The sequence below is a fragment of the Capsicum annuum genome, chromosome 8, assembly GCF_002878395.1.
Source record: "Capsicum annuum cultivar UCD-10X-F1 chromosome 8, UCD10Xv1.1, whole genome shotgun sequence".
NCBI classification, from domain to species: Eukaryota; Viridiplantae; Streptophyta; class Magnoliopsida; order Solanales; family Solanaceae; genus Capsicum; species Capsicum annuum.
This window is the reverse complement of record NC_061118.1, coordinates 162,117,425-162,142,026: the sequence shown is the minus strand read 5'-3', so window position 1 is coordinate 162,142,026 and position 24,602 is coordinate 162,117,425. Positions and strand designations below refer to the sequence as shown.

At 36.7% G+C, this 24,602-nt stretch overlaps 2 protein-coding genes across 8 annotated transcripts; one reads left to right on the top strand and one right to left on the bottom strand.

The window, feature by feature from the left end:
- Window positions 1–4,859: 4,859 nt before the first annotated feature.
- LOC107840067 (dicarboxylate transporter 2.1, chloroplastic) lies at window positions 4,860–9,699 on the top strand. The gene is made up of 4 exons (XM_016683791.2): window positions 4,860–5,884; window positions 7,525–7,838; window positions 8,652–9,100; window positions 9,387–9,699. The coding sequence occupies exons 1-4, from the start codon at window positions 4,862–4,864 to the stop codon at window positions 9,500–9,502; spliced, it is 1,902 nt and encodes a 633-aa protein (XP_016539277.2). The 5' UTR covers window positions 4,860–4,861; the 3' UTR covers window positions 9,503–9,699.
- Window positions 9,700–10,306: 607 nt separating this feature from the next.
- On the bottom strand, window positions 10,307–24,135 carry LOC107840066 (probable DNA helicase MCM9). 7 transcript variants are annotated; one of them, XM_047394934.1, is made up of 21 exons: window positions 23,833–24,132; window positions 23,655–23,757; window positions 23,463–23,562; window positions 23,164–23,302; window positions 21,628–21,694; window positions 18,463–18,637; window positions 17,809–17,908; window positions 16,621–16,718; window positions 16,459–16,524; window positions 16,168–16,260; window positions 15,793–15,909; window positions 13,767–13,839; window positions 13,484–13,550; window positions 13,210–13,291; window positions 12,954–13,075; window positions 12,798–12,865; window positions 12,206–12,315; window positions 12,080–12,127; window positions 11,843–11,995; window positions 11,235–11,350; window positions 10,307–11,030 (listed from the first exon to the last, which is right to left on the bottom strand). In XM_047394934.1, exons 1-20 carry the CDS (start codon window positions 23,949–23,951, stop codon window positions 11,241–11,243), a joined length of 2,010 nt encoding a protein of 669 aa, XP_047250890.1. In that variant the 5' UTR covers window positions 23,952–24,132; the 3' UTR covers window positions 10,307–11,030; window positions 11,235–11,240. The 7 variants fall into 7 exon arrangements, with proteins under 7 accessions (XP_047250890.1, XP_047250891.1, XP_047250892.1 ...); XM_047394935.1 differs by having other exon boundaries at window positions 10,307–11,020; XM_047394936.1 differs by having other exon boundaries at window positions 10,307–11,002.
- Between the last annotated feature and the right edge of the window lie 467 nt (window positions 24,136–24,602).

The window sequence follows — 24,602 nt, the reverse complement described above, 5'->3', positions numbered from 1 at the left end:
ATACCTTACTAAATATCACATTCACCTCACGAAATGCTTCTGTAATTGTAACATTTATAAAAAATTCTCATTCCTTGAGAATGAAAGATAATTGAGAATTTATCAAAAAATTTATTCTTCGAGAATGAAATATAATTATTACAACATGCCTCAAACATATCAAACTATGATAATACCTTAGGGCTTCTGTCAATATTTTGCTACTTCAGAAGCAAATCGAGGTATATATATAGTTGTAGAGAATTTTCTCTAACATATCTTCAATTTTAGATTTACTACTTCAGGAGTAAATTTCTGATTTTCTACTTCAGGAGTATTCATATATTCTTCAAGATGAAAATATAAACAAAGTAAAAATAATAGCATTACTAGCGGATAACGTATTACACAAACTTTATTTATTTACAAGATTAGTGAGATACTATTAACAGAAATGTAAACTAATACAACTTAACAGGAAAGTAAAATAATTAGACTATTGCATATTCATTACCGATAGGGTGATTAACATGTTCTTCAGGAACGACAAAGAAATCTGAGACTTCTAAGTCCATGGACTCAATATTATTTTCCGAAAGAAAGTTTGTTTAAACATCGTTATCTGTTTTCTTAAGGGATGCCTGGTAGAGCTTCACTAGATGCTTTGGCGTATGACAGGTACGTTATCAGTGCTCCTTTTCTTCACATCGATAACATTTATTTTCAGTGTTCGTCCTTGCCGCTGCTTCAGGAGCTTCACCCTTTTTTTTACATTGCCGGTGTTGAGGGTCATTATTTAGTGCAAGGCGATCACCCTGATTAAAATACCTTCCTTGACCACGGCCACGACTGGGGACAGGGCTTTTTTCACGCCTAATTGGGTGAAAATTCGCAGCATTTACTTCATGAAATGGAACAGTACCAGTAGATAGATTTTTATGATTGCTCATTAAAAAATATTATGTTGTTCAGCAACAAAAAGATGAGAAATTAATTCAGACTATTTTTTAAATTTCATTTCTCGGTATTGCTGCTGTAGGAGCATATTCGGGGCGGAAAAAGTAGAGAATGTTTTCTCTAACATGTCGTGATCAGTGATATTTCCTTCGCATAAATTCAACTGCGATTTAATTTGAAACATCTCAAAATTATAATCAGTTATATTTTTAAAATCTTGCAACCCAGATGGGTCTATTCATAATGTGCTTGTGGAAGGACGACCATCTTCAGGTGATCGTATCTTTCTCATAAACTATTCCACAATATAAAGGGATCATTAATAGTGAGGTATTCCATTTTAAAACCTTCAGGTGATGACAAAGAAATATCATGGCCTTGGCCCGGTCCTAATTTGATGTCTGATTGTCATTTTTGATGGCGTTTGTCAGACCCATCGCATCCAAATGTATTTTAGCATCCAGTGCCTAGGACATGTAAGTTTTGCCCGATATATCAAGGACAATAAATTCACGTTTGGATATATTCGACGCATTATTTAAGAAAAAAAATACTTAATTTTATTACCTGTATTTGCTTAGAATAGTAGAGGTTCATGCTGATAACGTGATACAAAATTATCTAAGTAACCAATGTAAAACATACAGAATGGAAAGTGTAAATAGTAGTATCTCTCTTTTATTTTTTCTACATAAGCATGACTATTTATAACCCATAACAAGGAGTGAAATTTATCCACCTCAAAGAGGTGGAAGATTAGTTGGCAACAAGACAAATTAAAGACTTGCCACTTGGCATCCACTATTTACTACATGAATTTCATGGAGTAATAGTTACCACTACTAATTATCTGTGCATCAGAAGGTTATTAGTATATCAACAACAACATGCTCAGTCAGAGGTGGATCAGGATTTAGAGTCTCCGGGTGCCAAGTAGAATCATCGATCAAATTAACCAGAGACTCCAAATTATAGATGCACATCAACTAATGGCCAAGGGATTCATAACCCCTTTGGTGAAAAACTATACTATTTATACATGATTAAAATTACTTTTATGTCTATTTAGTAGATATTGAATCTCCTTTTACTAGTTCGCGTATTTATTTCTTTCAATTTTGAACCCTATTAGATTTTGGCTGCTTCAATTTTTTTTATCTTCTAAAAGAGAAAGCAAAAAAACTTTCAAAGTCACAAAGATATGTAAGCATTGAGAAAGCAGTGGAGTGACAAGGCTGCGATGGTAATTGACGAAGAAATTTTGCAAAGTCGAGGATGAGAGAAGAAGTGCGATGAAATTGACAGAGCCAACTTAAAAAGAAGAATGGACAAGGTTGTTTTAAAAAGTTGATGAGAGACAAAACGAAAAAAAAAAGTGTTCACCTTTTAGTTTAATAGTAATAAACAAAATACTAATTAATAAGAAATAAAAGAAAAGTCAAAGAAGAATCATAATTGATTCGCATGAATTGTCAAAAATTTAGATTGCCAGTAGGTTTTGAACCCGCGCAATGTGGGCAAAATCAAAGGTGCTTGTCCACTGGTTTCTTTCTTTGAATGGCAAATTTATTATTTATATATAACTTTCTACATACACACACTATGATTGAATAAAAGTTGTCAAAATGGTAGCGGGTTAGATCCCACGCTCCTTCAGCGGAACGAAAGAGCCTTCACCACTGGAACTACAGACCTTTATCATTCTTTGTGTGGCAAGTTTATTATTTATACATAATGTTCTATATATATACACCTATATACGGAGCTTCCGTCGAAGTTTGCGGGTGGCATGACACCCTCATGGGCCTTAATAGATCCGCCCCTGTGCCCAGTATAAGATTATTAGTATATCGAAAGCAATAATTTCGTGATAAGTTCTTTCTAATTCATTAACCATTTTTAGTTGTTCGATAGTTTAATTAGAGTTGTTTTCTTGGAGCATTTCGCATGAGGTTATGCGGGGGTTGTGGGGGTGGGGTGGGGGGAAGGTACGAATGAGTAGATAGATACTTTAGAATCAGAGAGTTCTAGAAATAATTATCTCTATTAATTTTGATGAAAATCTTAAAATTAGGAGAAAATTTGAACGACGATTTTAAAAAGATAGATAGGATATACCATTTGAGTACAAATTGAATCAGGTTGATCTCTCTTAATTTGTACTTATTAAATTAAAAGTTAAAAAGCAATAATATATAGAATACAAAATTATCACTTATCGGAAAAGGTTGGGTTTTTTCGGACTTTTATGTTAGTAGGATAAAAGTTTTGCCATTTTTTTTGTTAGAAAATATAATTATAATATAACTAAAAGTTATCCTATCTTTTATTAACCAATTCACTAGTTGTTTCATTCATATTTTAACACGAGGTAGAGAGGCAAATACGAGGCTTCAGTTTCACTATGCAGTTGATGGACTTTCACACGTGCATCATTGTTCCTTGCGGACATTCCATAAAATTGAAACGATGCAAAAAATATTATATGATTGGTTTCTGTGAAAAATAAAATGCACACTTCAAGAGATAATTCTTATATGTGCATTATTTTTTCTTTTTTCATATATTTAATAAGAAAATAGAAAAAAATGTATGTATAACAGTAGTTTAATATTCGAACTCGTGGCATTAAATTTAATTGTGACCTCATTTGAATTTCTTTTCAAAGTTTCATGTTGAAAATTAATAGGAAAAAGAAACTAAATACAATAGCGTTGACAAATGATCTTAATTAATGATGTAATAAGTGTAATTAATACCAAATAAATAATATCACACATCGTATTAAAAATACTCCATCTTTGTGTTGGCTTAATACGATAATATTATAGTCAATAATTTAATGGGTGCATGGAAGTAATATATAGTGGCTCACATGTTGCAGCCATGAGGAGTTAAAAGAGACACATTCAAAGTGATTTCATGGCCGATATAGTGCCCTTTGCCTGCTTGCGAGGCCAATTTTATGTCCTTGTAATGTTCATAGTTTGAAGGCACACAAATTTGAAAAAACTATTGAACATTACATTTTGCATGAGAAGAAATCTCGGTGAAAGAAACAATACACGAGATACTCAGAATATGCGGAGATTGACTCAAAATCATTATTTTTAAAATATCTTCATCGAAGTAATAAAAAAGGCATTTTATCTAATTTAATGAAATATGTCGATCATATATGGAGTAGTACTATTAGGGAAGTTCTCAACTCTAAGGAACCAGAATTCCCCAAATCCAGAAAAAGATATTAACTAATCTTGAATCCTATTCTTTGAATACCAATCTTGTATGAGAATTTACTGATTTTGTTTCTTCTCATAGAACAATATAGAATAATCGATAAAACTATTACTATATGACTAGGAGATTATGAGTTCAACTCACATAGATAATCTCTTAATGAAATGCAATGTATAACAGAAGTTTTAGTAAACCAAATCCCCCTCTTTTTATTACTTTAGGCCCCAGTAAGTAAGAACAAATAAAGACTTAAAAATAAAGTTACGGGTTCAAATCACAGAAATAATCTCTTACGAAAATGCAAAGTAAGAAGGTACACAATAAATTTTTGTGGTCCAACCCTTCCTTAAATCTTTAAGAGGTCGTTTGGTTGGGAAAAAAGTTATTTCAGAATAATTAATCTTAAAATTAGTTATCTCACCATGTATATGAGATAACTTATTTCATCACTATAGTGTAAATGATTATATAAATAATTTCAATACTAACTATTATCTCACGCTAAATATATCATTCATTTGATTTCAAAACTATTTATAGCTTATATCTTGTACCAAACGAGCACATATAGTATAACGAAAGTCAATACACTGAGTCACTCTTCTTATTACTTTAGGTCCCAATAAGCAAAGACCAAAGAATAAAGAGTTAAAAATAAAAGAAGAAAAAGTAAAAAGTAAAAGAAATGTGGCCCTTAGTTTGTCAAACGAACAAAACGATCACTCTCTATTATGTGGCCATTGGAGTTTCCGCCACCCCAACAACCCTCCATCACCCAAACCCCCTTTTCACTTTCATAAATTCTCCACACACACACACACACTTCATTCTTTACCGGCAAAAAATGGAGAGATTGGCATTTTGCTCTCCATCTTCAGCCACCTCCGCCGCCGCTGCCGCTGCCGCCACCACTTCCTTCTCCCGTCTCTCCTTCCACCACCTCCGATCACGTTCCTCCACCATTTCCAACGCCGTACTCCGCCCAGTGTCGTGTTCAAGATTCAATCTTGACGGTCCAAGGTTCAATCTTTTTCACCCAAAACCATTCCTTTTCAATCCCCTTTCAAAACCCACCTCAAGAAATCCACAATCTCCAAAACCCATCACTGCTTCTTCTTCTTCATCACCTGAATCAGATAAGGTAATAGTTACTACTCAGCCACAACCCCAAGGTGCAAAGCTAATTCCTTTGATCATTTCTGTTTCAATTGGACTTTTAGTTCGTTTCTTTGTTCCAAGGCCGCCTGAAGTTACTCCTCAAGCATGGCAATTGCTTGCCATTTTCCTTTCAACTATTGCTGGTTTGGTACTCAGTCCATTGCCAGTAGGTGCATGGGCTTTTCTTGGACTTACGACTTCAGTTCTGACCAAGACACTAACTTTTGCAAGCGCTTTCAGTGCTTTTACAAATGAAGTTATTTGGTTGATTGTGATTTCTTTCTTTTTCGCCCGTGGGTTTGTTAAGACTGGATTAGGAGATCGAATTGCCACGTATTTTGTTAAGTGGTTGGGGAAGAGTACTCTTGGTTTGTCATATGGATTGGCTCTGAGTGAGGCTTTGATTGCACCTGCAATGCCTAGTACAACTGCAAGAGCTGGTGGGGTATTTTTGCCTATTATTAAGTCTCTCTCACTTTCAGCTGGAAGTAAGCCTGGTGATCCTTCCTCCAGGAAGCTCGGCTCGTACTTGATTCAATCTCAATTTCAGGTTTGCCTTTGCTTTTACCTGCTATAGATGTGTTGTGTGTGTGTCTCACATAACTAGATGAATTTAATGAAATGTAAAATATACTCTGTGGATACATGAATTGGTGACCTCACTTTGTGGGACGTTATGGGTATGTTGTTGTTGTTGGATACATGAATAGTACTGACCAAATGATCCTAATAATGGATGAATTCAATTATATACACCAATGGTGACGTCCAGGCCAGCTTTTGCGCACCTCGACTAAATCCACGACTAAATCCACGGGATAACTTCCACCTCCCACCACCAGGTAATACTGTCCACCAAGGTTGGGACAGACGTGAAGAATCACCTAGTGTTTTTGGTCTCTGCTGGGATTTGAAGCCGAGACCTCAGGTTCTCAACTCACTTCATTGACCTCTAGGTCACACCCTTGGGTGCAATGGTGAAAGTATTGTTTGAGCTATCAGGTTATTTAAAAGCCAAGTAGGTAACTGTCTAAGGTAACATTGAGTTTGCAACCTGGAAAATAAGGTTATTATTATGCTAAAATGGATTAAACTATATCGATAGGTAAAAAAATCTTTGCAATGTATGTGTGTATAATTTCAATCTGTTATGGAAAAAGATAAATTTCCAAGCAGCTCTGCTGGATTGAGATGTGTCTCATTAATTGAGAGTCGATTGTTCTCACTTCTCAAGAATGTTTGTTAACCATGAGGAAATTTGCAATTTCTGATTCTAAGATGGCAACGGGTTTATGTTTGAGAGATCTTTATCTGAAGACTTTGGTACTAATCTTGAATTCGCAACTGAAGACATTATGCATTTGATCAAGTATTACTAAAGTTTCTGGCTGTGCATTGACCTCTTTCAGTAATACATAACATATATGGGGTCAGTATTGCATTTGAGGTGACCCTAGTCCTGCTAGCTTAGACGAGCAGTTTCCTTCTGTTGGATTAGTATATTGGTATGAAATTGTTCATTTTATAATCTATAAGTCTAATAGATCTAGTTGCGTGCTTAGCACCCAAGGGTATGACCTAGTGTCAATAAAAGTGGAAGAGAACCATTAGGTCTCAAGTTCAAACTCTCGTGGAAGTAAAAACACTAGGTGAACTCTTCCCATATGCCTAAGCCTTAGTGAGCAAAGTTATCCGGTACATGTGATGGTGGGAGATAGTATGTAACTGATGAAATAGTCGAGGTGTGCACAAGTTAGTCATAAAAGAATAGTAGTTGTGTGCTTAAAATCACTATAAGTCTGGCCGAGACATTTCATGTACTGTATCAAGCTCATTTAGCAATCGGATGTTAAATTGCTTTATATCACTATATGTCAGTGCTTAGTGTCTGTACCCCCTGTTTATTTGAAGTTATTTTATTTTATAGCCAGTGAAATTTGTATTGATGATACAGATCTTTTTGTGCAAGCATCTCATTTTTAGCAGAAGAATATAATCAGTTATTCCCTCCTCCCTCTCTTTTTTTTTTTTGTCTGATAATCAACTCGGTTAAATATTTTGGTCTGGCACATGTGAATACTATATTTTATGCAGCATTAAAGTTTCTTGCAGATCTGTTTTACTGCATTATTATGCCATCTCTTTAGATTTCCATCCACTTACGGATTGTTTTTTTGGGGTGCGTGGCAGTGTGCAGGTAACTCTAGTGCTCTTTTCCTAACTGCTGCAGCTCAAAATCTACTCTGCCTCAAACTAGCTGAGGAACTTGGGGTAATAATCACAAACCCATGGGTGTCTTGGTTCAAGGCTGCTAGTTTACCTGCATTTATTTCTCTTTTGGCTACTCCATTCATCTTGTACAAACTTTATCCTCCTGAAACCAAAGATACACCAGAAGCCCCTGCTATGGCAGCTCAAAAACTGAATCTTATGGGTCCTGTTACAAAAAATGAATGGGTGATGATTGGCACAATGCTTCTAGCTGTGTCTCTGTGGGTTTTCGGGTATGTGTCATTTCACAATTGATGTTGGTACTTGTAATTTTTATTTAGAACGTTAAAGTATTGTGCTTTGCCTCTTTGTGATGTTGATTTTAGGCAGTAGGAAATTATTACAGGGTAGAAAGTAGTGCATTTCTAGACAAGATGAATGAGGCTGCAGAGAGGCATTTGGGAGTCTGTATGACGGTTACCCCCTCTCTGTTTTGCTGATGATTCTTTTTCCATTTTCACAAACGTGCCGCACTAAAACCACCATTCTTCTTGAAACCTTTCTTCTCAAGGAGCCATTTGGATTTTGTCTGATTCGATACTTTCGAGAATAGTCAGAAGCTTCTGCAGCATGTACACATTACAGGGTAGAAAGTTGAGCAGGGAGATTCTTAAGAGACAGAATAAAGGGATAAGAGTTCTTTTCCGAAGAGACTGCATGAAAGAATTTGTTGAGTGGAATTGCTATTCCGACTTCAAAGCCAACTTCTTGCGCGAGTGCATTTTAAAGAAAGACTTATGTGGAGAGCTGTTTGGGTTCGCAGCGCCGGCAAGCTGGAGCAGCAGCCATGGCAACTGTAATACCATCGTATTTCAAGCTCATTCCTCATTAGAATATTCTTCCAAACCCCTCCTCTTTTCTTGCTAAAGTCTGTTTCACTTTTACAGAAATAATACATTATAAAATAGATTAGTTGTCTCTTGGGTTTCTACATGTTTTTTCATAATATCTTATCATTGGCTACAGTGTGTATTACTTTTGCATGGGATGTGTGTTTGTCATGGTATTAATATGTTTAATTTTTAAAATTTCTTTGTTGTTCTCAGGGATGCTCTTGGTATTGCGAGTGTTGTCGCTGCAATGCTCGGTTTATCAATCCTCTTGCTGTTGGGAGTGCTTGATTGGGATGACTGTTTAAGTGAAAAATCAGCATGGGATACTTTGGCTTGGTTTGCCGTCCTAGTTGGCATGGCTGGCCAGTTGACAAACCTTGGTATTGTTGGTTGGATGTCTAGTTGTGTAGCTAAAACCCTGCAGGCTTTATCATTGAGCTGGCCAGCTGCATTTGGTGTTCTTCAAGCATCATACTTCTGTATCCACTACTTGTTTGCAAGTCAAACAGGCCATGTGGGAGCATTATACTCTGCATTCCTTGCTATGCATTTGGCATCTGGAGTGCCTGGTGTATTATCAGCCCTGGCTTTAGCTTACAACACTAATCTATTTGGTGCTTTAACACATTATAGCAGTGGTCAGGCTGCTGTCTACTTTGGAGGTATGTAGTTCTCTTGTAGGTTCTTTAAATTGGTGCATTCAACTAATTCCGCTTGATCACATCCTCTGTCGGAATTTGTTTTCTTAGAGAAGCTTCCTTAGTTACTTCTTCAGTGATCAGATGAAAGTTGTTTATTCTTCATTTTCTGTTTGCTGAAAAAAGATGAGCTAGTAATATTAATAGATATATGACTAGTTGCATTTCAACCCTGTTGCTTGGGATAGTCTTTTTTTCTTTCTTTAGTTTTATACTTGGACTGATTTTTGTTGTGTTGCTTGTATGACAGCTGGTTATGTAGATCTCCCCGATGTCTTCAAAATGGGATTTGTAATGGCAGTCATCAATGCTATTATATGGGCAGTCGTTGGGACATTTTGGTGGAAGTTCTTGGGTCTATACTGATTATAGTTTCTGGCGTAATTAGATTTTTCCCCATCTATACGTGCCCTTTGTGTTGTGGCATTTTAGCTGCGACCTCGATATTATTAGTGTCGGCATTTCTCCATTGTAATATTCTTAAAACATGCGAATGAAAAAATTGTATTTTTTGCAGACTAGTCATCATTTATGAGCGAAATGTGAATCAAAGTTCTCCGTTCTCTCTCTCTCTCTTTTTATGTGTGTGTGGATGAGCACTGCTGGATCTCTCTGCTACATTTTGGTTCCTCCATCCACCCTGCCATGGATCATTTCACCTTTGCAGTTTGAGTGACGTGAATGTAAAGATTAGATGGCTTCTGCACCTAGTTTTTTTTTTTCCTTGTCAACACTAATGTCTTCAATATGGAAGATGACGAGGATGGCAGAAGAAACTACAAAATGAGATGGAAACATGTAGAAGTACTTCAATTAACACCTAATGGAAGGATCAAAATCTCTTGATCACTGTAACTTGCTTCTCTATGGTCAGAAAAATGTTGTTTATACAAGAATAGCTTATTTCAAAACACGTATATTAATGAGCAGAAATCGTCTATTGCTGAGGACCTTGAGGACTTGGGAAGGCGGCGGTGTTTCTTGAAGTTGAATTGTTAAATAAAGTTCTTATGACAACATCTTTTGAGGGGGGCGGATGGTGGACTATTTTCAGCCAAGTCCTTAATATTACTGTTTGAATGGTTAAGTCTTATTCTAAGCTCTTGACCATAGATGAATGGACATTTTTTCAAGGTAAGGTTTTTATAAGTAGTACAGTGGTACTGCACAGAAAAAACAAAATGGACTTATACAATACAATCTCATAGAATCCAACAAGTCCATCAAATCAGTACAATGTTCCCGTATTCCAATAGTACAAGTTCTAGACACATCTACGCTAACTAGGGAGATGATCTTTTTCATCTTCAAAGCACCTCCTATTTCTTTCTTACCACCAAGCAATATACATTAAGGAATCTTCTGTCTTTTGCCAAATCAAAGATCTTCGGTAGCACAATAATCTCTTAAAACTCTGAGGCACTACTCACCATACTCCAAATATATTTAGAAACATGGACAAAATCTACCAAGTAAAATTCCAATGAATTGATTCTGCTGAGTCCTCACACAAAGCATCTACTTGTGCCTATCAATTTGAATTCCCAGTGCGCCTTGAGAAGTGTATTTCTTTTTCATGAGGGTAATGCCTGAGCCAGCTTGTATGTGCCTCGACTATCTCACCAGACACATGCAACCTTTCACCATCACAGGCACTGGGTAACTTTCTCACCAAGGTTTAAGCAAACGGGAAGAAAGGTGAGTTTCTCAACTTGATTGGCAGCAACGAGAAGCAATTTTGATGACTGAAATCTCATGGAGAAGGATGATTACATAAGTTGGTTAGTGTTTTATGTGTAAGAGTTCGGCAAAGACGTGGCTGGAAAATCTTGTGATCATTTGGGCTACAATGAGTGATGCCACACACTGTCGAGGAAATTCCACCTTTAGAAAACTAAGACAAGACAAAGGTCCTTAGGCATTGTTCCATTATGACTCATGTGGGTTGTGTGAAAAACAAAATAGGAGAGCTTTTAAAGGTATAGAGAATGGAGTATATTTGTTAAATAGCCTCTTACTCCTTATATCCTTTTTGCTGAATCATGAGAGAGCGAGAGGAGGAGAGAGAGAATCAGCATTCAACAGTCATTCTAATTACCTGCTCTTAGGATACAGATTGAACTTTATCCGCATATTGATCTCCGGAGCTGATTACTTCAGAGAATTCGTCTAGGAGAGACAAACTCCCAAGGATCAGTCTTTCTTGTTTGGCATCTATGTCTTGTCAAGAATAACATATGATATACAAAAAGAAAGGAATATTAAGCATCTATACTTACAGGGACAATTGCTTGAATTAATACCCAACTCTACTATAGAGGAAACAGAAAATAAACTTCTTGCTGACTGACACCCAAAACATGACACAAATAAACAAGCAGATTAGAAATAAGATTTACTGAAATACCATCAGGCAGATTATGGCACAAGGGTAACTTAAGAAATAACTAACAACAAGAAAACAAGTTAACATATGCTCACACATACTTTTCAAGCATTTTCTTTGTAGCTTGGATGTTGTGGGTATAGTTCAGAGGCACAAAACTTACTAGATCCTTAACATAGAAATATTGTTCCGCAACTTCTCCAGTAGTGCATGAATAAACTCGCATAGGAACACATACACTTTTGTTAGATGAACTCAATGTCAGAGGTTTCTGCATCACTATTCATGTGCATGCAAATAACAAGATGCCATTAGGATACATTCTTGGTCAGGATTTTCTGCAAAGTTGGAGTGCAATGCGTTCCCCATGCTGTCCACTATAGCCGAGGTAGTCATAGATGATTCAATGCATAAGATGGCAGTGATCGCATCCAATCTAGTGACCTCATTTCTAAACATTAGTCTTGCATGTGCTGTAATATTAGCCATATTGGTTTCGTTAGAATCAGGGACAATATATAGGCCGAGCCAGGAAAAAGCTGGAGTCAATAATTCACCTTGGGCAAGTCTTATCAGGCTCTCCAGCATGCGCACGGTTGTTCTTGCTGTAGATGTTCACCTTGTTAAGTGCATAGCCATGGACCAATTAGAATATTTAGTAACAATTATGATGTTTAGTGGACCTGCATTTTGAGTGGCAGATCTTCTTTGCAGTTGGTAATAGCTTGAGATAACCTTTTCTGCTTCCTTTGTGAGGACTGGTCTAAAGTATTTCTTCACAAATTGGATGTACCTACAAGATGTCATCAGACTGCCATCTCCTCAACAGAATGTGATGGAGTAATTGCTGCCAAAGATTTTCTTTGGCTGGAGTTAATATGGTCATGTTTAAGAATGAAATGGTTTACTTGATCAGAAAAAAAAAGCGTTGTCAAACTAAAAAGCTTTGCAGAATTAAGTAACTCGCAAAGAGAAATGCTGCTTAAGGAGGGTGGTTGAAGAAACCTAAACTGCTACTATTGATTACCAAGGGAACATTGTCAATAATCATTTTTAGGGACTTATCCCATCTTGTACAGTTTCACTGTTATTAATGTGCAAAAGCATGCATAATCAATCCAAAAACCAGTCTAGCTCTTATCCGAGTCTTTACATATAAAAGCAATCTAGCTAAAGTGGCATTCTCTATTTGTGTAGTAGATAATTGAACAATTTTCGCAGATGAGCACATTTCATATATATCGGAATCTGGACGGTTGTCAGGAAGTATTTTACCTTCTGAGCATTGGAAGTGGCCAGATAGCCCCTAGATCCTCTTCACAATTGTGGTTTTTGGTTTCTGCCTGTCAATCACATAAAGAGAATTTCCGTCCCGCTAATTTACCCTTCATGCTAAAAAGATAAGTATTCACATTGTTTCAGATTCATCACCTCGGCAAGAATGTGTGAAGAAACAACAGCATCCCAGTCTGGGTTTTTAGTGTCTAAGAGAACTAGGACTATGTCAAATCTGCTCAGCAGTGGGCCAGAGAGCGTCGTATTAACGGATAAAGCTAGTTTTGTTAAGAACATAGCAAACAAAATGAGATGGACAGCAAATCGTTTAAGACGCCTGATGGAGACTCTAGCTTGCAAGAAGATGAAAGGTAAAAGAAAAAAAGAAATAGGACATCAAAAGCAAAGATACGCTGCTCAGGATCATAATGCCCCTTGGGATTTGTTGCTCCAAAGACAATTGTCCTTGTACTGAGAGTTGTCACAAGACCAGCCTAGAGATAAACCATGTCATCAAGGATAACAAAAGGATTCACTTAATTAAGAACGCTAGAACAGTAGATATTGCGAGGAAGAAAAATATGGCAGGAAAAGAATTTAGAGAACAAGAAGAAGTCATGACCTTGCCAATCATGCGCGTATTGACTATACCAAAAAAAGTTTAGGTTCTTCAGAGAATGATATACCTTTGCAACACTTATCGTCTGCTGCTCCATTGCCTCATGGATGGTTGCTCTGTCATGCTCTCTCATGCTGCCAAACAAACCTTGATGAGTCAAACATCAAATGAATGTTTATGATAACATTATTGGCTATATTTTGCCACAGAAAACATATCATTACATCATTTGAATCAACAACCTCATATAACCCTAATTGAAGTGCAGACTGTACTTTATGCCACATCAGTTTTATCAAAATAAGTAGAAACTGAAAAACAACAACATAAGACTCAAAAGATAGCTATACCTGTCAAACTCATCAATGCAACAGAGACCACCATCTGCTAATACAAGGGCACCAGCTTCTAACATCCACTCTCCTGAAAATATAGCTTGCCTTTACCAATGATGACCAAAGAACTGTACATATAGGGCAAAAGAGTATGCTCTAGGATCCAATTTCTCATGAGAGGTCCCGGTTACATAGACATAACACACACCCCCGAATAGGAGGGGGCAACGCTCTGGATCCTCCCTGCTTGCAGAAATGAATGGAGCCATCTTTTTCTCAACAATGTCTTTGTCATTTGATCCAATAGCGTTCCGTTAGATAGGAACAGATTTGGAGTGGCATACCAATAAAAAGAAAAGCCTTATCGGATTGGAATCGATGACTAATTAAGTGCACGTTTGGCTCGCATTATGGAGAGGCATTCAGATGAATTGTTTCCTCATATTGTTTCTAGATGTAAGTGGTACAAGAGTCTGAGTATCCCACGCCTCAAGTTATTATTTAATTAATGTTAGTGCCACGCTAGTACTAATCTCAAAACCAGGGTCAGCTCATTCGAGTTCAGCAAGACTATTATTCCTTCTGTTGGTTTTTTAAAGAAAAGATGGGCAGCAAAAGCAGGGTAAAAATGACTCTCTTTGGATTGAAATGACTTTTAAGCTTTCAATAGCATTCAATAATTTTATTAAGCATTAAGTGACTTTAAATAGCCAACAAAACATAAAAAACTGTATACTTTAAAATTTAAAACAACCTAAATGATCTCAACTAAACAAACTAACAAATATTTAAAATTCAAATTCATCTTAATCTAAATAACTTATTTTGCTAAAAACTAGTGCAGTAACTTAAAGCAATTTCCAACACTCCTCCTTGCTTTAGTTACTGCGATTTAAAACTACTCCTCTTCAATTTTTGCTCTGGCAGTAGATGCTGAATTTTTCAATTTTTTTTGAACTTGCACATCTTTTTGATGTTCATCTTTCTCTTTTTGCTTATTCTTCTTTTGATTCTTTGATGAAAAACCATCAATAATCTTGTATTGTTTGAAAATACTTTCATAGACTTTGCAAAATATTGTAAGGATTTTTCATTCATCAAAACATCACATAAAGCATAGGTTTCAAGATATGATTTCTTCACAGCACAAATTTGATAATTTTTGCCTGTGAAAATTTTTGGAACATTCAAAGAGAGACTGCTGCTTGACATTTTTTTGGGTTAAAATAGCCCTATGCTTTGAAAATAAACACGGGTTGAAAAAGGTAGCCCTGATGGGTTAAAATGGAGCCCTTACGGGTTAAAAAGGTAGTCCTTACGGGTTAAAAAGATAACCCTTGCGGGTTAAAAATGGTATGGTAGCGCTTTGGAAGAACACACAGATCCCATAAGATCAATGAAGCTCTTGATACCACTGTAGGTTTTTTTAAAAAAAAAGATGGGCAGCGAAAACAGGGTTAAAATGACTCTCTTTGGATTGAAATGACTTTCAAGCTTTCAATAGCATTCAATAATTTTATTAAGCATTAAATGACTTTAAATAGCCAACAAAACATAAAAAGCTGCATCATTTAAAATTTAAAACAACCTAAACTATCTCAACAACTAAACAAACTAACAAATATTTAAAATTCAAATTCATCTTAATCTAAATAACTTATTTTGCTAAAAACTAGTGCAGTAACTTAAATCAATTTCCAACACCTTGTAACTCAGATTAAAAAATGGTAATAATACCTAAACTTCCTTTGCTTTGTAAAATATTTATTGATGTAAATATTGTGGATAAATTTTTTTTACAATATTTAGGTGGTTATATGCAAGTATCAAGAATTTTGTTCACATTATTGTCGGAGCTGGCACAGGTCTCTGCGCCAGAGGGCCCTTGCACATGTTTATATGAGTATCATCTGACACTGCCTCTGAGTGTTGCAACAGACACACAGTTCCTCACTTCAATGTGACCAAAACAACTATATAGATACAGGTCCAAACTTCAACAGCGGATATTAGCAAGTAACAAGATAAGGGAACAGTCTACCTCCATCTTTAACTGCGGTAACAGTCAATCCAGCGCTAGTGCTTCCCAACCCAGTCGTAATGACGGATCTATTGCTCAATTTAGCAGCAAACTTCAGAAACTGTGACTTCCCAGTGCCTGACAGGATAAGCAAGCAACCATATTTTTTCATTTGTCACAACTTTCCAAAATTCAAATGGATATCACTCCCCAAAAATTGTCACCACAACCTTGCAAGAAGGTGAAATCAAGTATAACAGCTGTTACCAGCCCATTAGCGCTAAACACAATTAATTGAGAGCTGGAAGTACTGAAAAATCTCTAAAGATAACCATTTGCCTACCAAGAAGCTATTCTAATCTTGATTGAAAACATTTTAACATTACAATTCATTACCAGGATCACCAACAAGAAGCAAATGAGACTCTCCTCTAACTTTTGTTCCAGAAGCATCAACATGTTGGACACCTCCAATAAGCGTCAATGCCACTACATTGAACTCAAAGTTGGTCATTGGCCAAATGGTAAGGAAATTATCCATACCGTTTGGACCGATGGAACTCAAAGGGGTTACTTTTCATGAGACAGCTGCTGACAGAAAACGAAAAGTAACACATTCTTTCTAATATAATTAACAATTAGATAGGTGACATCAACTGATAAGGAGACACTTGCAGGGGAAAATACCTGCCAGCTTAACAGTGAAAAGCCCAAAGACCTGCGGGCAAATACCTTGTAGCACTGCATTCCTACCTGTGTTTACGAATGAAGAGAATAGAAAGAAAAGCAGGTTTGAATCCCAAGTTTAGCAAGTAATCTAAAATTAGTACTTGTCGACAGAATTTTTACCCTTTAAAGGAATATCTTTGAATTCAGTCCAAAACTGCTTGAATTTCAGAACAGCATCATCGGGGATATCTATTTCTGACTTCAGCTCATTCATTCTTCTGAAGATACATTATAGGAAATATGTGAATAGAAAGGCAGTTAACTTTATGAGGAAGTCGTAGAAATGTATAAGCTCCACCAAGCAGTGGGGGAGACAAAAGGTGGTAGGTCAACAAAGCCTCTCCCCCCCAAGCTTGGGTAGGTATATCTTGCTTCTTGTAAGTGTTTGGAATATTTAGAAAGATAAAGTGTATGTCTGCACCGGTTACCTTTTAACAAAAAACAATTTTACTTTTGTTGTACATCTCTTCGGAGTTTAATTCCTTATTTGGCAATACCTCTTTAGATATAAGATTCAGTAAGTTCAACAGACATCACCATGCTATTTTAGCTTTGGAAGATAACAAATTGAATCAGTAATATTGTATATTTATTTAGTTATCAAAAGGAAAAGAAACACTATAACAAAATCCTGGAGGATGATCACTTTTCCGGAAACAAAAGAAGTGGAAAAATCAAAGGCAATTCTGTATACCCTGAGCCCTTCATAGGGACTCCTACATATTATAAATACCAAGGCCAACTACATACTCTCACTCACAGTCTTCACCCCATCAATGTTAAGAGTATGAAATAGCTGTATATACTGATCGATGAGAAAAAATCTACATCACAGGAACAAATATTAAATAGAGGAAACAAAAGAAAAAGGTGATCTGCTTCTGTTTAACCCAATTATAAACCAGCCCAATTGATGAGACATCAAACAGTATCTAACATTTTAAGTGACACTTTCTGCTCTGCAGTCATTCTCTAATTAAACTGACAAAGATAAAAGGCAAAAAGAAAAAAGAGTGATGTTGATCAAGCCATGGGTATAGCGGGCCGGGTTGCTCTAATACACTAAACAACCTAATACTTCAGGACAAATCAAAGATGTGCACTTCACCTCGACAACAACAATTTTTTTTTTTGAATCTGAACCTCAACAACAACAAAAATTAGTACTATAAAATACCAATAATTCAGTCACAGATTCTGCACAGATAATTATATAAATTCCTTGCACTGTTTGGGTTTAACATGTGGTCACATGAAATATATTGAATTCATTCTTAAAATGAACTCACTGAAGTACTCCTCTATTACCTTACACGGTTGGCAATTAGTACCGGATCAAGGTCACAGCGAACGTCTTTTAAATCAGTGGACCATTTGGCAGTTAAGATACCAGTGACAATCACATCATCTGACAACATTAAAGATGGAAGTAACTTAAGGATAGGAAAGAAAATGTCTATCAGGCCTACCAGTGAAAAAGAGAAAGAAAAGAGAGAATTGTGTCTCAATAAGGTAGAAGGTGAATTTACATACTATAAAGCATAATAAGACAAAAATAAACAAATTGACACAAAACTACTACACTTAATAAAAGTTTGACCTATTACAGTTTCAAAATTCAAAACAATTTTAACTTTGACCATGATGATCTCAAACAAATGTTTAGAAACTTTCAGTTCTATAATTTGTGGCAAAGAGGGTGCTTGACATGGTTTTTAATATTAATAAGTTTTGTTTTATATAATGTGACTTATAAATGTCCTAAATGAGACTAAAGTTCTATTCAGTGTTCCTTTTGAACCATGTGGATGAGATCAGGTCAAGCTTTCTAGGGTGGAGGGGCTTATATCTTTGTGGAGTCACTGTTCAGAGCATAAGATATTTCAGTACACTCCATAGTAAAGCTAGCAAGAGACAGCTAGTTAGCAAACTTCAAACAAGTTAATTTTAAGAATGTAGTACCTCCGGCGTTAACCATGTCAACAAGATCATCCTTCAGAATGACAGGAACAGAGCGAGGAATAGCCCCAACACCCAATAACTGGGTACTTTCTTGGATTTTAATCTCCTGATAATCATGACAGATCTTATTGTCTTCTACAAGCTGAAAACTTGTGCTTTCACAAATTTGATACCTCTGTAAAAGAACTTTAAGAGATCATTGATCTTCTTAGAAGCAACTAGTTTTACAAATCATAAATCAAACCAGATGAGAGTTAATGCAAACCAACATGGTAGAATGGGAGGCAATTAAAAGAAAGAAATAGAAATTCAAGATTGCCTAGTAAAGTAAGACAAGACAGCATATATAATTTATGAGGCAGTTTGGATTTTACTGTTACCACTTAACCAGCAGTGTTACTAGAGGTGAAGAGCACAGAAAAATGTCAAGTGCCTATTGGGGCTTTAAACAACGAAGCATAATTAAAGTGCATACTATAGCAAAGAAAAATGTAAGGGGAAGATAACAGTCATTTTTGTTGTGTTTCCTCTATTTTTAATGCATGAGGATGCTCTAATAGTTTCAAATATTGGGGGATACCATATAAACACAATTTATGGATATATTTAGTTTCTTAATTTTATCTTTATTTTAATTATCACATTTGTATATTTACTTAAATTAAACCAGTTCTTTTTTCTTAAAAAAAAGATAAAGCAGTTCCAAAAATTTAATGCATAAAGAAAACCTGATTATACATAAGTTAGTATCATGCAGCTTATGTTAACATCACCTTGTCGACTTTTTCCCTCAAATAATTATTCTATTTTTAGAGGCTAGCCCACATTAAGATCCCATTGTACACAGGATCCGGAAAACGGCAGGACCAGCTCCGTTCACCTAGAATAATCCACTGGGAGTTCTGCTGCAGCCCAAAATTACACTCCAAATTTCATACTTGGCCAAATTTGTTGTCAGTCATGTTTCTAACAATAAAATGTGGTAGAAATTCATCTCTATTCTCGATGAGTACTTTGTATCGGACAAAAGCCTCAATCAAATCATGGACATGATTGAATATGTAAAGTTCCTATTTAGTAGGCATATTTAGTTCATAAGAATGCAATATGCCTATAATTTGTTAGTATCAAGCAAGGAATAAATGCAATTTTATTCCATTCTAAATTAGATTGAAATGCTTTGCAGTATTTGCTAACTTACATTCAAATAGGTTCTCAAAATTTTGGCATGTGCGATGTTCATAACCAGGAAACTAACAACAACAACAAACCCAGTGTATTCCCACATAGTGGGGTCTGGGGGGTAAGATGTACACAGTCCATACCACTACTTCACGAGAAGTAGAAAGGTTATTGCCGATAGACCCCCGGCTCAAGACAAGGAGTAATAAACAAATACTTAATAAAGCATGGAACAAGATGTCAAGACATAAATACGCACCCACAAGGAATAATAAACAAAGAATAGTAAACACATTCGTAATAAAGCATGCAACAAAGTGTCCTAGCAAGAATAATACATCTACCAAGTAATGCCCTACCCCAACGACTCAAACTGGCACTAGCCTTCTACCCTAATCCGTGTCCTCCAAATTTTCCTATCTAGGGTCATGTCCTCAGTGAGCTATAACTACTCCATGTCCCGCCTGATCACCTCTCTCCAGTATTTCTTTGGCCTACCCCTACCCCGCCTGAAAGCATCCAAAGCAAGCTTCTCACACCTACGAACTGGGGCATCCGGGCCCCTCCTCATCACATGCCCGAACCATCTCAATCGGACTTCCCGCATCTTGTCCTCCACCGAAGCCACTCCAACATTTTCCCGAATAGTCTCATTTCGAACTCTATCACCCCTATTAAGCCCACACATCCAACGCAACATCCGCATTTCCGCCACCTTCAATTTTTGAATGTGAGAGTTCTTGACTGGCCAACATTCCGCTCCATACAACATGGCCGGACGGACTGCCACCCTGTAGAATTTGCCTTTAAGCTTGGGCGGCACCTTCCTATCACACGACACCCCCGAGGCGAGTTTTCACTCCATCCATCCCGCCCCAATACGGTGGGAGACATCCTCGTCAATCTCACCATTCCCCTGGATCATGAACCCCAGATACTTGAAACTATCTCTCTTACCCACCGTCTGGGAATCCAACCTTACTACCACTTTGTCTTCCTGCCTCACGTCATTAAACTTGCATTTCAAATATTCTGTCTTGCTCCTGCTCAACCTGAACCCTTTAGACTCAAGGGTTTGTCTCCACACCTCTAATTCATCATTCACACACCCCGCGTCTCATCAATCAAAACTACATCATCTGCAAAAAGCATACACCAAGGCACCTCTCCTTGAATACGCCGCATCAACACATCCATCACCAAAGCAAATAAAAACAGGCTAAGAGTGGAACCCTAGTGCAACCCCGTCAAGACAAGAAAATGCTCTGAGTCTCCTCCCGCCGTCCTCACCTGAGTCTTAGCTCCATTATACAAGTCCTTGATTACTCTAATATACGCCACCGGTACCCCACTCACCTCCAAGCATCTCCAAAGCACCTCCCTAGGGACTTTGTCGTATGCCTTCTCCAAGTCGATAAACACCATGTGCAGATCCCTCTTCCTTTCCCTATATTGTTCCACCAGTCTCCACACCAAGTGAATTGCCTCTATCGTCGAGCGCCGGGCATATATCCAAACTGATTCTCCAAGATAGACACTATCCTCCTCAACCTCAACTCGACCACTTTCTCCCAAATCTTCATAGTATGGCTCAATAACTTAATACCTCTATAGTTATTGCAACTCTGAAAACCAGGAAACTAACAAAATAAAAAAAAAACACAATTGTTAAACAAGCTGCCAGAAAAAGCTGTTCAAGTGCAGCTTCATTACATCATTTGGAAAATGCCAAAGGGACATCAACTTTTCGCAAAGCTAAAAGTTACTAGAAAACCAGAAACAAGAATCTAGCTGGAATCCACATAGACACAAATCTTGTGCAATAAGGTTTACATGAAATGTTAGCGCATACTGATGTGCAGAAAAAACAAGAGAAGATTAGAAAGACTCTTTCTTCCATGAGCAACCAAATGGAGATAAGAAAAATCAGAGTATTTTTTTTTTTGGTCAAAACAAACAACTAAGGATGAGTTGGAAACAAACCTGTGAGGGACAAAAAATTGGTTTTGGGATTGAATTCCTCGTTTCCACCTCTGGGTAAACCTTGAACCTACATAAATTTTCCTTCTTAGCCAATAATCTGTTAGGGTAGATAGGTAACAGCTTGACCATGTAATCATGCCATACGACTACATAGAATTTTTTTTATACGGACAGTTCAAAGAAAAGCAGAAAACATGTGGGGGCATGTTGACCACAGAACCATAAGAGTTGTCTAAGAACATTATGGTATAAGCAAGTGTAATCACCTTTCTAGCAATTGTTTCAGGCATAAAAGATTCAGATGTAAGCTCCAATTTGTGATGTAGAAGTCTGTTTTTAACATATAAGAAACCAAAATATGGGTAAACTGGTGGTTTTAACCTAACTCATGAATAAGGATTGGAGCAAAGTTGCATGCCTTTGGATTACTGTTTAACATGATTAATCCAGTTGCAAGTTAGACACATATCACAGTATGGAAAGGAACAGGTCGGTAACTATAGACACGTTGCTTGCCAAAGTCACTCTGCCTATTGAAGAAACATGATGTCTAACAAGTAATAGTTTACTACAAATCGTTCATCCAAAACACATTCATGACTTAACAAGGGCTTTCATCTTTCAAACTTAGTTATGTAAAGCAATATCTTACACAACTCACTTAGCCAAGGGAAGTTGTTTACCTATTATGGATTCTTAACCAAAGACACCTACATGATTATAGAATTCAGAACAAGGAAAACCAACAGAATCAGTTCGCTGGGGTAATGTAAAGACTTTACTAATAGATCAAGTATGTATGTACTGAGTTCTGCCTGAAGAAGGATTACTTAAAGCTGGGCTCAACCTTTTAATGATTCTAACAGCCCACATAACATAACAATGGGATTATATTATAGTTACCATATGTCCTCAAGAAAAGATAGAAAATGGAGATCTGTTGCTAACATAATACTATTGCTCATTCTGTCGATGTCCCTTGGTTTGAGGTATTCCACACCATGCTACTTATTACGTTGCAGATGGACAGTGTAAATTGAATCCTAGTGCCATAGAGAACAAGTAAGGATCAATTTATGCCATGCCAGTTTGCAGGTTTGGCGACCCAAAATTGATGAAAAACCAGATGAGCACCCTTAACTCTGCCTCCATGTCCATCAAATATCACGTGCAACTACGTGTTTTGTTGGTGAGAGATGTCACTGGCAAAAAGTGAAAAATATCTGCCTAAGGAAATTAAGGTTGAGGAATAGTTGTGGTATGTGCAAGCTACAGCAACCCGAGTCTAGTAGAAAATTGTTATGGCAAATTGGACTTACGATTGGAAATGTGGTATTTTTCAGCTGAATTCTCCCATGCTAATTCCCAGCCGTGACAGAGTAGAACCAATTAACTAGATTATTTTGTAAAAGATTTGAAATAATCAATGATTCCACCAATGCTATGTGAAAATATCTCAATGATCTTCAATGCAGAACATAGCTGGAAGAATTTGAAATTAGAAGAATGACTAGGTGTGAGGCACAGAAGAACAACCTGTGTTTACATCGCCGACACTCATATATCCTCTCCCCTTCAATCATCTTCACTGCTCCAGACCTGATCACAGTCCCTTTGATAGTAAGAAGAATCCCACGATGCTTCACCCTGACACGGCCAATGCTGGGAAAAGTCTCTGAAACATAATAAACAGTCAAAAGTAACCAAGTTTAATAATACAGGATATGGATAAAAAGATATGTAACCTCTGCAGCAGCTTAAATTACACTACTAGAGTATAAGAGAATATTTCAGCTATATAATGCGAAGAAACATAAAGGGATAAAGAAACTAACCGGGGCATTCAAGAGGAGAACCACTGATATTAATACGAACATGTATGTTGTCCTTAGCGCTTGCGTTTTCACATTGTTTAAGATCAGCCAAAATAACTTTCTACACAAAGCCAAATAACCACTGATCATGCCAATTACTAATCTATGAACCGTTACTTTACATATTTTAAAAGAAGAACAATAGCGCAATACCTGAGCCCAGACGGCAGCTTCATCAAAGAGCGGTAAATACTCCGTAGGTTTAGCGAAAATGAACTGAGAAAGAGCTGGATTGTCATCCATTATCTCCGCAAAACTGTTTAACCAAAAAAATAGTTGGAATGAAAGGAGAATTTTGCGCTTATGGAGCGAAAGAGTAGTGTTTACTTACTCGACACAGAGGGAATAGTGAAGTCGAGGATCAGCAGCCAGAATGATGGACCTAAGCTGCTCCGAGTGGTGCTTTAGCAAATACGCCGCCAGTTCTTTGCTGTGAACGTTGCCCTCCATCTGATTTTTCCGGCGTCGGAAGGGTTTTGCTTTGTCACCGGCGGCGCCGGCGCGTGAATTGGGGACGAAGAGTTTTTGGCGGGAAAAATTGGGGTTAAAAGAATCTCTGGTGAATTAATTCCTTTTTTTTAATGAGAGAAATGAATTATATTTGGTTCGCGTCATCAAAAGCAAAAAAAATACTTTCACCTTTTGGCATAATATTTTTAAAATTCTTTTTTTTCCTCTTTTTTCAAGAAAAATTTCAAAAACAACCAATAATTTTTTTTCACTCCAAATTACTCATAAAAATTTAAAAATAACTTTAATTTATTTTATGATCACAGACAACTCTAATTTTCAAATATCATTATTTACTTTGAAACCAAGAACGTTTTTTCTTTTTTTTTTTATTTTCACAGTAGCCAAACGCGTATTAATAAAAAGTCCAAAATTGTTTGTTGATTTGATAATTCTATAACTTACTTGCCCTCGAGCATTTTGTCATTTTGTGATGGGGTCAGCTAATTATATAGAGAGTAGCAAAAGAGATCTCGTCTTTTGGACTAAAAAGTAGGAACAGCATCGAGAAAGAGATAATGAAAATGAAGAGGGTCATGACAAAATACTATAAATAGCCTGACAATCATCTTAAACAGTAGTCAGTTTCTA

Excerpts from the sequence above, each read along its gene's own strand:
- LOC107840067 (XM_016683791.2), top strand. The coding sequence starts at position 4,862 with ATGTGGCCCTTAGTTTGTCAAACGAACAAAACGATCACTCTCTATTAT. Across the intron at positions 7,839-8,651 it reads GTGTCTCTGTGGGTTTTCGG|GGATGCTCTTGGTATTGCGA; the intron begins GTATGTGTCATT and ends TGTTGTTCTCAG. Across the intron at positions 9,101-9,386 it reads GGCTGCTGTCTACTTTGGAG|CTGGTTATGTAGATCTCCCC; the intron begins GTATGTAGTTCT and ends CTTGTATGACAG.
- LOC107840066 (XM_016683788.2), bottom strand. The coding sequence starts at position 23,951 with ATGGAGGGCAACGTTCACAGCAAAGAACTGGCGGCGTATTTGCTAAAG. Across the intron at positions 15,910-16,167 it reads GCTTCTTGTTGGTGATCCTG|GCACTGGGAAGTCACAGTTT; the intron begins GTAATGAATTGT and ends TTATCCTGTCAG. Across the intron at positions 13,551-13,766 it reads TGCATTGATGAGTTTGACAG|CATGAGAGAGCATGACAGAG; the intron begins GTATAGCTATCT and ends TTTGTTTGGCAG.